Genomic DNA, 12222 nt, shown 5'->3' with positions numbered 1-12222 from the left:
ACCTTCGAGGTTGGAGGTTTTTCGGGGCGGGCGAGGGGTGTGTGTATGTTAGGAGGACTGCAGGGGTGTGTGTGTGTGTGTGTGTGTGTGTGTCGGGAGGGGGGGCTGGACAAAAGGGTACGTTTTCCCAGGCCCAGAATTCGGATCTCCGGAACATTGTAGGCCTACGTATTAAGAAAGGGCTCTTTCAGATGATTTCCCCCCAGCCCCGGCTAATTGGCTGCATGTGGCATAGAGGCAGCGGAGCGAGGTGCGCTGAGTAGTCGGAGGTGGAGGAAGAGGAGGAGGAGGAGGACTAAGGAAGGCTATGGAGAAGAGGGAGGAGGACTGAAGGGACGGAGAGAGGGATGGAGGGAGGGAGGGAAGGGTAGGGTTGTGTCCCAGGCCGGCCAAGTGACAGGAGCGAGCACCCTGGAGGACAATGTTAGCCCCCGGCTCTGCTATGCCTCCTGCTCACCCCCCAAACCCACCCCCACCGCCCCTATTCCCTCTTCTCCTCCTCCTCCTCCTCCTCCTCCTCCTCTTCCTCTCCTCCACCACCTCTCCAGAGCAGATAGTGCTGTCAAACACAGCGACACGCAGAACTCACAGAGAGAGAGGGAGAGAGACAGAGACAGAGACACAGAGAGAGGGAGAGAGACAGAGACAGAGACAGAGACAGAGACAGAGAGAGAGAGAGAGATAAAGAGAGACAGACAGACAGACAGACAGACAGACAGATAGATAGACAGACAGAGTCATGAAAGGCATGACTTTCTGCACCTGTATCAGGTTTATCCCTTCCTCTGCTGACGCTGGAGAAAAAAGACGGCGGGGATGTGAGCGTTTTAAGCTCCTGCTGGTAGAAATGTGAGAAGAATAATGAGCCAAAAAAAGGCTCCTCCTCGTTCTGCAGACTGGCTATACAGACACGTGCCGGATGGAGGAGGGTGTGTTTTTTTTTTGGATAAACTATCTTCTGAGGTGAGCTGGGAGGCGGAATGTTACACAATAAGGAGTCGGGGTGTCTGGCCAGGGGTGCATTTCTCGAAACCAAAGTTGCTTACTTTGTTGTGTTCAATGCATTTTCCCATTGGCAACTACCCAAGTTGCTAACAGGCTAACAACTTCTCTTTTGATAAATGCACCCCATGTTGGTTTAGTAGTAAGTACAGGAGGATATCTGGTAATGTTTTGTAAAGCAAAGGGGGCAAAACCGTGGCATGCAAACACATGAAGGCAAACACACAACAACACTGAAGTTGGGTTCATGAATTCCATTTCTTTTTTTTTATTGTTGGACATTGATATAAGTGTTCTTCTTATCTTGTTCTCTGTTTTGTTTCACATCAACAGTTTGCATTTTTTCCCTTTTTTTTGTTTTGGAAAATGGTAGCACCAGAGGACTTCACCCCGCCCCCCTTCTTTTTGTTGTTGTTGTTGTCGAAAACGGAATCAGATTGAAATTGTGCTGTTTTAACGTTTGAGTTCATTGTCATAGATATGTATACTTGGAGGACGTGTAAAGGTTATGGCTTTTTCAGTTTGTACAAATAAATGATGAACATGATGTGCGTACCATCTCCATTTTCTACATGTCAGTACAAATTAAAGGGCAAGAATGTATCATCTGTTTTGCCATCCTGTCAAGGACTTTATCTTTCATGATGAATAGTATATTTTCTCTATATAATATGTATATCTATGTACATGTATGGCACTTGAATACACAGAAGCAACATAACACATGTTTCACAAATGGAAAGCAAAATGGGCGCTTTGGTATAAAAAATAAATAAATAAATAAATAAAAGTAACAAGTCACAGACGCTAGCGTGTGCAGTTACGTCTCCGAGTTACTGTGTTGCTACTGTACTCGGCTTTAAAGCAATGAAGTGACATTTAAGGTCGATGGTGTGTGCGCAGGCAACCAAAAAAACGTACAGAGAGAATGAAAAATAGGCTACTGAATATGTACGCTACGTTGTGTCTAATTCCAATTGGAAATTCATTAACAAATACCAAGAAGTAATGAAAAAACGTATGGTGTGGTGTCGGTGGATGCTGCCAACAGTGGTGTCACTGTAAAAATGCATTCATGTATAGTACGTACACCAGCTACGTTTGGCTCATCATATTTAGTGCAATATGTATTCAATCCTACGTTCAGCTGATAACATGAACCTAGGAGTAAACACGTGAACACGTAAATCATATGCTTGTCAAGACATTATAAAATACAAACCATACCAAAAAAAAGTTGCATCAGTGCCTTTTTTCATAAATATCACAAACAAACGTTTGGTCCGTTTGTTTTCTTTTTTATCTGTTGTCCATTAAAGACAAATAAAATAGATCTACCCCACCTACTTCAAGCGAAATCGGTGAGATTAACCCTCCAGCACATCATTCTTTCTGCTTTGCCACAATACAGCTGCTATATCCTCCATCCTGACCCCCAGCAACCTGCCGCCAGGCGCTACACATAGGCGGAGTCACTCGACTGAGTGCGACCGAAATTGGGCATGCTCATCCGAGGCAGGTCTTTGTTCCTGATCTCGTAAATGGACTTTCTCCGAGCCTGCACGCCTCGCACGGCCGCTTTGATCTTCCTCCAGCCGAGGTGGTTGAGTTCTGCGAGGTTCAACACCACGCATATCCCACTGACGGCGAACATGAAGACAAGGAACACGGTCTTCTCCGTGGGTCTTGAAACATAGCACTCAACATCTTTGATGCAAGGGTATCGATCACACTCATACACCGCAGGGACGTTGAATCCGTAGAGGAAGTACTGGCCCACTAAAAACCCTATTTCTAACGCGTTTCGGAAAATGACCTGTACGATGTAGAACCTTGAGATGCCCTCCTGCCGTCTCATTTTGGACTTGGTAGTTCTCATGACTGAATTGGGCATATCCTTCACCTCAAGACAATCAGTCTCGGATTCTTTGGTTGAGTTCTCCGTGTTCTGTAGTACTCCGTTCACTATTGTGTTCTTGATCTTTTTACTGTCGTCTCTTTTCATAGAATCATGGTCCTTGTCCAGGGAAAGGTAAATGGTGGAAAACCTCCTCTCCTTCTGCTTGGCCGACTGGTGCACAGAGTAGGTGATGAAGCACAGGCTGGGGGTGCACACCATGATGATCTGGAACACCCAGTATCGGATGTGGGAGATGGGGAAGGCTTTGTCATAGCACGCCTGGTTACAACCGGGCTGGAGGGTGTTACACACGAACATGGACTGCTCGTCGTCGTACACCGTCTCCCCAACAATAGCGACGATCAAAATCCGGAAGATCACTACCACTGTCAGTAGGATCCTGAAAATGAGAAGACACAGTGATTTCAACTGTCAGTTCGAATCATGAACATAGTTTGTCACCATAAAAAAAACACATGTAAGGCTTAAAAACAGCAGCAGTAATCTAACCTTACAGTAACGATAAATCAGTGGAGCTGTCCAGTGCTGAAACGAGTCCCACCTAGGGAGCGCTCAGAAGTAGTGGATAGGTACACCACCTCTCTAAATCTCAGCACCAACAACGCGTTTTATATAATGTGTTACAGGTTACACATAGAGGCAACCCTTCTCCACCATATTGTATGGTTTTGTAGCCTGCAAATGAGTGCTTGAACTGAATATTCATTAGGAAGCTGTACATATTTAATGTAGCAATATATACATTTCATCCGGCACGCGTACAACCACTATATGCACCACTCCAGTATATGAATAAATGTGTTTTCACTTCTAGGAATACCACGGGAATTATTCTGCGTGAAGATGTATACATGGGTTTGTCCAGGTGTGTGTCTACTGTACTTTTTTTCCGCGCGCCCTTCCCAGTTTCCCCCCAATGCATTCTTACCTTCCGATCATAGTAGAATGCTGCTGAACAGCAGCCTCCAATAGCCGCTCTAGTATTGTCCATTCCCCCATTGTTGCTCATTCGGATTCGGTTAAAAGTCTGTGCAAAAAAAATATGCTCAGTTGTTCTACTCTTGCGCACAGTCCTCTTCGCCGCACGTTCTTATTGTATTTGGCGAATGCATTGATCACGCGCGTATGCTGCCCCCTTGCCTCTTGCGCCTCCAAACAGAGGCTCGCGCGACGACCCACCACTTTTGCTCGCGCAATACTGAAGTGCTGATTAGTATAAAGCCCTCCTATTTTCGATCTGCCGAGCAGGACGATAGGTCGCGCGAAGCCTGAATGGATGGAGACCTCAGTATAATGTTTGGCTCGCGCTAATCCCGCTTTAAGTAGACCCCCTCCCTCGCGTCACGCGCAGACAGGTTGTTGGAGACCTAACCAGAACCAGAACAGAGCTTGTCCCCAAAGTGCACCAAATTCCGCGGTAATAACGTGACCTGCAGGGGGACCAAAACACCGATGTCTACTGCACACGCAAGGCTGTGACAGAACGATGACAACATGGTTTCTGGGACAGATTAAAATCAACGTCTCTCTCTCTCTCTCTCTCTCTCTCTCGCTCTCTCTCTCGCTCTCTCGCTCTCTTACACACACACACACACACACACACACACACACACACACACACACACACACACACACACACACACACACACACACACACACACACACACGCGCGCGCGCGCGCGCAAAGAAAGCAGTCTGGTAGTGGAAACCTGTGAGTAGTGTGACTGAAATGAATTGAACACAGCCTTCACTGATTAATTGCCATCGTGTTTCATACTGAAAGGGGCGGAGCAAAAGGAGCGCATTTCATGATAGCAACAATAAAAACGTTATCCACATATTCTACGTGCTTGACGTGTCAGAGGTCTTTATAATTGCCGAGGACACCTACATAACACATATACTATATATGCCTTTTCCATTGGACAGGCCAGCTATTGTAGAGGGGACCTACAATGGCGACACTATAGCTTGGATAAACTTGAGACAGTGAGAGTGCTCTCGCCGAGTAAATAATCGCTTTAAGGGGCTGCCTGAGTGCTATAAAAATAGAATCAACTCGCTCACCTGTCTCTCTGGTAGAGACTGGTGTGCAGAGCACACACGCATGCAATTAACCCCTTTCACGCAACAACAAAAAGGCAATTTTTATGTGGCTTGTATTTTGCATCACTCCGCTTGCTTCCACTCTGCTTACTTATTTGCATTTAATTTGCTCACGTTCGTTTGCACTGAGTCCTGGAAGGCATCTATTTTTAGAGCGGGCGCTAATTGAGTCTGTTGAGAGTAGGCTCTGTGCCAGGTGCTAGTGAAACGTTAGCTTTCCCGATCCAATCCTTCCAATCGTAATGCGTTGGTGTGATTTTACTTCATCACCACACACAACAACCAACCACCACAGCGAAAGGAAAATAAAACCACGTGTTACAAGTCGGTCTTCTTTATTTTACAAAGCAATAAATATACACATATGCATTAATTTATGAACCAGCAAAATAATCAACACATAAGAAGGAATTGCACTTGGTGTAAACATACTGTACAAGAACGACAAAACAAAGGAGGGCTGCCTGCTTTTGGGAACAACAGGCGGAGGTAATGGTGCGAGTTTTGGCATTTTGGTTTGTAAGCGTGGTGGTGATGACCAGCAGCAGAGGCGGCGGTTGGGCACTTGGCAGTGGTGTGGTCTACTTTTTTTTATGGTGGGTAGGCTATACTATATATTTGAGATTTTTTTTGAAGTGGGTATACTGTATATATTTGTGCCATTCAAAACAATGGATCAATCAATTTTAAGTGGGTATACTGAAATCCCTGAAATTTGGAAGTGGGTAGGCCTATACTCTGTATACCCGCGTTCTACGTAGACTACACCACTGGCACTTGGTTGCTTAGAAGCACTTCCTGTGCACGATGGAGGGGCCCGCCTCGTCGTACTCCTGCTTGCTGATCCACATCTGCTGGAAGGTGGACAAGGAGGCCAGGATGGAGCCGCCGATCCAGACGGAGTACTTGCGCTCAGGGGGAGCAATGATCTAAAGGGAGAAGATTGGCATGGTTAGCAATTAGGTAAGGGTCCAGAGAGAAGTGTGATTGCAGCTATATCACTGCGACACATCTAACATGAGTGCTTTTTTTTTTACATTATAACAAAGCTTATCTGAATCGACAGAAGACGCCCACCTTGATCTTCATTGTACTGGGTGCCAGGGCGGTGATCTCCTTCTGCATGCGGTCAGCAATACCAGGGTACATGGTGGTGCCACCAGACAGGACGTTGTTTGCGTACAGGTCCTTCCTGATGTCAATGTCACACTTCATGATGCTGTTGTAGGTCGTTTCATGGATACCGGCAGATTCCATACCTGTTAGGGGGGTTGGCAGTTGAGTGGTGCTGAAAAGGGCAGCTCCAAACGTGGAGCGTGTTTTTGGTGCGAAATTGGAACAGGCTAATTATTTTACAGCGGAGGTGACTGAATAACCTCCTAGGTAAGGTTGTTGCATTTGGCCAGAACAGCAAACATTAAACAATAGTGAACACCTGAGACTATAAAGACTTCCTGTAAGACAAATCTCACCAATGAAGGAGGGCTGGAAGAGGGTCTCTGGGCAGCGGAAACGCTCGTTGCCAATGGTGATGACCTGGCCGTCAGGCAACTCGTAAGACTTCTCCAGGGAGGAGGAGGAGGCAGCGGTGGCCATCTCATTCTCGAAGTCCAGGGCGACGTAGCACAGCTTCTCCTTGATGTCGCGTACGATTTCACGCTCAGCTGGCAAGTGAAAACAATCGGGGGCTCAGTCAGTGCAGACAGAGAGACTGTGGTGAGAGTGAAATTTGCTTTCAACAAACGCTATCAAAACATTTGTGTCCCTCAGACATACCAGTGGTCACGAAAGAGTATCCTCTCTCTGTCAGGATCTTCATCAGGTAGTCGGTCAGGTCGCGACCGGCCAGATCCAGGCGCATGATGGCGTGGGGGAGAGCGTAACCCTCGTAGATGGGCACGTTGTGAGTCACACCATCACCAGAGTCCAGCACGATACCTGTTCAATACAAGATCATTTTTTCCATTAAAGACGAGGTTACCTTTAAACCCTATAAGGCACAACCGCCTTTAAACCCTAGAAGGCACAACCCCCAGCTTGGTTAGTTACAGTCAGGATGTCAATGAGTTTGTGTTGTGGTAGGCATAGATCATTTTTACCTGTAGCCTACAATGCTACAGGTAAAAAGCAGGTGGAATGCTGGATATGTGTGTGTGCGCGTGTGCGTGCGAGCTGGCGCTCGTTTGCCTACATAATAGTTCAAAATGTGATGGGTCTACTCCCACCATACTCATATAAGCATACTAACCAGTGGTACGACCGGAGGCATAAAGGGACAGCACAGCCTGGATAGCCACATACATGGCGGGAACGTTGAAGGTCTCGAACATAATTTGCGTCATCTTCTCCCTGTTGGCCTTGGGGTTCAGGGGGGCCTCGGTGAGCAGGGTGGGGTGCTCCTCAGGGGCCACGCGAAGCTCGTTGTAGAAGGTGTGGTGCCAGATTTTCTCCATGTCGTCCCAGTTGGTGATGATGCCGTGCTCGATGGGGTACTTCAGAGTCAGGATGCCTCTCTTGCTCTGCGCCTCATCCCCCACGTAGCTGTCCTTCTGACCCATGCCCACCATCACACCCTGAAGAAAAAAAGAAAGTAAAATGATAACTATTTATGATTATTATTATTGTTTGCCATAGTTGAATTAATATTAACAGTAGCTATTTTTGCCTGGAAGCCTAGCCCACATTTCAGAAACAGAGTTCTCTCGAGAGTGAGGCCTATAGGCGCATACCTGGTGGCGCGGGCGACCAACGATGGAGGGAAAGACGGCGCGAGGAGCATCGTCTCCAGCAAAGCCAGCCTTCACCAGACCGGATCCGTTGTCGCACACAAGAGCGGTAGTCTCATCGTCGTCACACATGGTGTCTGTTGTGGATCTAAAGTGTCGAGAGAGAGAGAGAGAGAGAGAGAGAGAGAGAGAGAGAGAGAGAGAGAGAGAGAGAGAGAGAGAGAGAGAGAGAGCACAGATGTTTGAACAAATGGCGAGCAAATGAGCAGAAAATGGACTTGCTGTTGTGAGACACCCTGATCCACTCCGGGGAAATGTTCACATTTTTGCTCTGCAGGAATCAGGAAAGCCACCAAGCCCTATAAAAACCTCAAAATGTAATGTGGCGAACAGCTTGCAAGCTGAACTAAGTGGAATGGATAATTGTCCAATAACCAATCGGATAATTGATACAAGTTTGCCACCGATTATTGTAGGTCTTCACTGGCATACTCTTACAAACGTCCAAAAAATGTAATGATCTCTGTTTTCAGTTTTGTTGCTCTCTTAATAAGTGCGCGACAAAACTGTAAAATAGCTGTAAATTGATATGTCTATCAGTTCCTTTCAAAGAAGTCTGACATGCTGGCAAAACTCCAACCCAGCCTGTCCCTACCATTCAAGTTGATGTCCAGAAGACTACAGAACTAAACGCCAAGAAATCAATCCGCAGGCCTCTCCTTCATTCTACTCACCAGTTCAGCGCCAAGAGAATGATCATGAGAGGAAAGCCGTGGTGACATTGCGAAGGGCCGGCTCGAATATATAGGCCTGCTCAACAAATGGCTCAGAACTCCACAGCCCTCCTTCTCCTTATTTGGTAGCCCCAGCGCCACTGACAGGCAAGTGGCCATGAATGGAGGAGCACGGTAGAGCGGGAAGCAAGCGCCCCCCACATAGCGCAACATGCCCGCCCGCCGCCCATGTAAGGAAGCCGGGTGGGAGAAGGCCGGGCGCCTCTGCTGGGAGTCATAGAGGTATTCCCGTGTTTTATCGCATCAAATGAGTTGCCAACAGTAAAAGGCTACGGTTCAAATATCAGGCCAATAAGCTACTTTGGTCTCTCTGGGCATTCCGTTGTTTAATAAGTAAAACCACAACCTTTGCGCCCTCTTCACAATCGGGTCGAAAACAAATGAGTCATGAAGGATTGCTAGGTTGAGCCCATTATAAGAGGCTAATGTACTTTCTTGATATGGATTTATGGCTAGTTATGCCAAGGGGTATGATTCATTCATTTCCTATGGCTGGGCCGAATTTCATTTTGTCGTGAGTAATACGTTCAGGCATGCAAGATTATGCCACAGAAGATGGAACGCTATATCTCAGGGGGATGCTTGAGGGACCGTGTCACCAATTAATATTTAATGACGATGGCAATGCCTTTGCTTTGGCAGGGCTTATTTAACGTCATCTTTCCATGCTGGCTACCCATTTAAATGTCTGGCATTGTTAGCAAAATGTATCTCCCCAACCCTTGGGATATGTGTTCTATATGTGTAAACCTATAAGCTCTGTCAACTTGACAAAGGATTGGTAGTGTCGACGTTCAAGGCAGCTTGGCTAGGCCTATGCTTTTTTAGTGCCAGAGCTTGGGTACCAATATTGTATTCAGACCAGCTGGTATCTCTCAGAGGTCAAGGAAATGTAGGCTACAAAAGCTCCTCTCAAGTTTGAGATTGCCCTGCAGTATCATATCATTTAATAAATTATAATAGTTATATAGTAGTTATATAATAGTTAAATGACAATGTGCGTGTGCGCATGCGTGTGTGTTCATACACATGCAATACTGTAGGCTATCATCTAGTATTCCACTACAGATTATTGAGGGCTATCAGAATAGTTAAGGACTCAAAAAAACATAGGCCTACATTACTCTCCGCATTAAATCTACAAAAAAACACACATTCAAGCCTATATAGGTTTTGTTTGTGAGGAATTTCCTCAGATTCCTGAAGACCCTCCCATGAGTCACTGCACCTAACCATAACAGGACAGCATACCATATAGCCCAGTAGCGCTGTTGTAGTGCCCACCACAACCCAACCAGGGTTGCCAGATGAGACTGATGATTTCCAGCCCAAAAATGCTCCAAACCCGCCTGGAAGCACTAAATTCTGCTCAATTGTAACTAAACTCTATTGATTTTTATGCCTATAAATTTGCAGAAAAAACCCACCCTAATGGCCTTTTTTTTAACCAATTTTAACGGCAGACGCCGTTAAGAAAACCGCCCAATCTGGCAACACTGAAACCAACCCACTTCACACCAGAGACACTCAGGGACAGCTGAACAGAGCTGCCTGAGTGACACATGTGTTGGACGGCACAGGTATGTGTAAGCTGCGCACAAGATGGCGGCTCACCCTCACCAGCGGAATGCAAATATTTCCCTTTGCCTGTGTCAGCAGTGATATATAGGCCCTACATAAGCCTATGTATCAGGGCTTGAAACTGGCACCAGCCAACCGGCCAAATGCTGGTAAAACTTGGCTGTGGCTAGTAATACTTTCAATGTCACTAGCCAATTTGGCTGGCAGCTTATTCCTTGGTATGACATACACATCATAGCCTATATTCTATTTTTTGCCCCTTGTGTTTCAACGGTTTAAGAAAAAGCTCAGTAACTCAGTTTCTATTTGCCTGATATACTTCCATGTAGAAAGCTATACTCTAATCTTGCTTTAGCGCCTCATCTTCCAAGGTTAGACGTACACCATCATGATAAAGAAGGAAAAACAATATAAAATCTGTGACTAGTGGAATACCTGAATGGCTAGTGACTCGGGCAAACCACTAGCCACAGTGGCCAGTGGGTGCAAAAGTTAATGTCAAGCCCTGGTATGTATGTATGTGTGTGTGGCCTCCGCTTGAGGCTCTCTGCCTGGCTGCATGGCAGCCTCGGCCTCTGCCTGCATGACCTGCCATATAATAACATACTATGCGCTGGGCATAATCACATACTCTGTGCTGGTCATGCATACTGTAGTGCGGTCAGAGCCGTGGACAGCTTTGACCCCCCCCCCCAATACGCATGCAAAGTAATGAAGACCCAATTCTGCCCCCTACCCCTTCCCCCTGGGCCCAGGACAACTGACCACTTTGCCCACCCCCCGTTTCCGGCTTCTCTGGCTGGACATGCATATAGCAGCACAGTACTAGATGGATAGATAGGGGAATGGAGGGAGGGGGGAGGGGCAGAGGGTGGTATGGGCCAAGGGGACGGGCGGGGGTTGGAGATGGATAAACGTCGTCACGTGACACAACGACTGGACGGACGGATGATGTAACAAGCCTGCCGTGCACTGGTGCTCCACAGTGCATATAAGACCCTCATCATTCACCGTCGGAGCATCTGTTGGCTGGCTGTAGTGGTCGGCTATTGGGTTTCTCTGGAGCAGACAAGAGGAGAGTGGCAGCGGATGTGGTGGAGTTTGGGACACGGAAATAGCTGTTGTGTCTATGGACAAAGAGTATCTCCTGTGGGCAACAGGAGTTGGGACAGAGGGAGAGAGAGGTAAAATAGATCAGACAGACAGGTAGAAGAGGAGGAAGAGAGAGGGGGGGGGATGGGAGAGAAGGGGTGGAGAGAGAGTCTTTGGGGTAACAGGAGTCAGGAGAGAGGGAGAGAGGTAAATAGAACAGACAGACAGGAAGAAAAGAAGAGAGATAGAGAGAGAGAGAGAGAGAGAGAGAGAGACAGGAAGAAAAGAAGAGAGAGAGAGAGAAACAGAGAGGGAATGTTAAAATGACACACACACAAAGCAGGAGAGACAGAGAAAAAGATTCTTTCTGTTTCTGTATCGGCAGCTGTTGCTGTCTATTTGCAGCGTTGCCACTGCTGCTCACAAAGACAGCAAGGTCAAACAGCTGCCCTCATTGTTTGATTCCTCCTTTAACAGTAGCTCCTTAACCGGGCAAATACACAGGTCGCGACAAGTGCGAGGCGAGCGACGGAAGTAATTGACTTTGTATTGAGTCGCGCGACAAAAGCGATTCTGGAGAATAGCGGCGATTCGAACGCCGAGAGCGACAGTTTGTAGTTGAACCCCTGGCTAAGTTATGTTAATGAGCTATGACGCGGTTCAGCGACAGGCCGCGACAGCCAATGACTGTATAGAGGTCAGTGACCACAGCCAATGGGAATGTTTGAATGCTTGCGTTCTGCTTGTAACGGACATACTCTAGTGTCGCTTCAATAGCTCGTATCGCTTGCTGCTGTACAGAAGCGATTTTCTGTCGCTTCAATCGCGTCGCGACCTGTGTATTTGCCCGGTAATGCACGCCATGCCTCCAGTTGCACTCTGTAATAGACATTGAAAAGTTAACTACCATAGTACTACAATACTATGACACAATACAGGGCTTTTAGTAATGCACTACGACTTGGTCATTGCCATTCTGGTAACAGCAAATGTATGTAAC

The 12222-nt window shown here is 46.9% G+C and overlaps 2 protein-coding genes across 2 annotated transcripts; both read right to left on the bottom strand.

Annotated features, from left to right (window-relative positions):
• Window positions 1-2383: 2383 nt before the first annotated feature.
• On the bottom strand, window positions 2384-4053 carry gjd2b (gap junction protein delta 2b). The gene is made up of 2 exons (XM_063222445.1): window positions 3852-4053; window positions 2384-3302 (listed from the first exon to the last, which is right to left on the bottom strand). Exons 1-2 carry the CDS (start codon window positions 3920-3922, stop codon window positions 2459-2461), a joined length of 915 nt encoding a protein of 304 aa, XP_063078515.1. The 5' UTR covers window positions 3923-4053; the 3' UTR covers window positions 2384-2458.
• Window positions 4054-5353: 1300 nt separating this feature from the next.
• On the bottom strand, window positions 5354-8535 carry actc2 (actin, alpha, cardiac muscle 2). The gene is made up of 7 exons (XM_063223322.1): window positions 8490-8535; window positions 7759-7903; window positions 7278-7602; window positions 6806-6967; window positions 6502-6693; window positions 6107-6288; window positions 5354-5958 (listed from the first exon to the last, which is right to left on the bottom strand). The coding sequence occupies exons 2-7, from the start codon at window positions 7885-7887 to the stop codon at window positions 5815-5817; spliced, it is 1134 nt and encodes a 377-aa protein (XP_063079392.1). The 5' UTR covers window positions 7888-7903; window positions 8490-8535; the 3' UTR covers window positions 5354-5814.
• Window positions 8536-12222: the final 3687 nt, after the last annotated feature.

This window comes from Engraulis encrasicolus, chromosome 18 (assembly GCF_034702125.1).
Source record: "Engraulis encrasicolus isolate BLACKSEA-1 chromosome 18, IST_EnEncr_1.0, whole genome shotgun sequence".
Taxonomy (NCBI): domain Eukaryota; kingdom Metazoa; phylum Chordata; class Actinopteri; order Clupeiformes; family Engraulidae; genus Engraulis; species Engraulis encrasicolus.
This window is presented reverse-complemented; position numbering and strand designations above follow the sequence as displayed.

Bases quoted from the DNA above. Each gene is read 5' to 3' on its own strand.
- gjd2b (XM_063222445.1), bottom strand. From the start codon at position 3,922: ATGGGGGAATGGACAATACTAGAGCGGCTATTGGAGGCTGCTGTTCAG. The intron at 3,303-3,851 runs GTAAGAATGCAT...TCTCATTTTCAG, and splicing joins CATTCTACTATGATCGGAAG to GATCCTACTGACAGTGGTAG.
- actc2 (XM_063223322.1), bottom strand. From the start codon at position 7,887: ATGTGTGACGACGATGAGACTACCGCTCTTGTGTGCGACAACGGATCC. The intron at 6,968-7,277 runs GTTAGTATGCTT...TGTATTGAACAG, and splicing joins TGCCTCCGGTCGTACCACTG to GTATCGTGCTGGACTCTGGT. The intron at 6,289-6,501 runs GTGAGATTTGTC...CCCCCCTAACAG, and splicing joins CTTCCAGCCCTCCTTCATTG to GTATGGAATCTGCCGGTATC.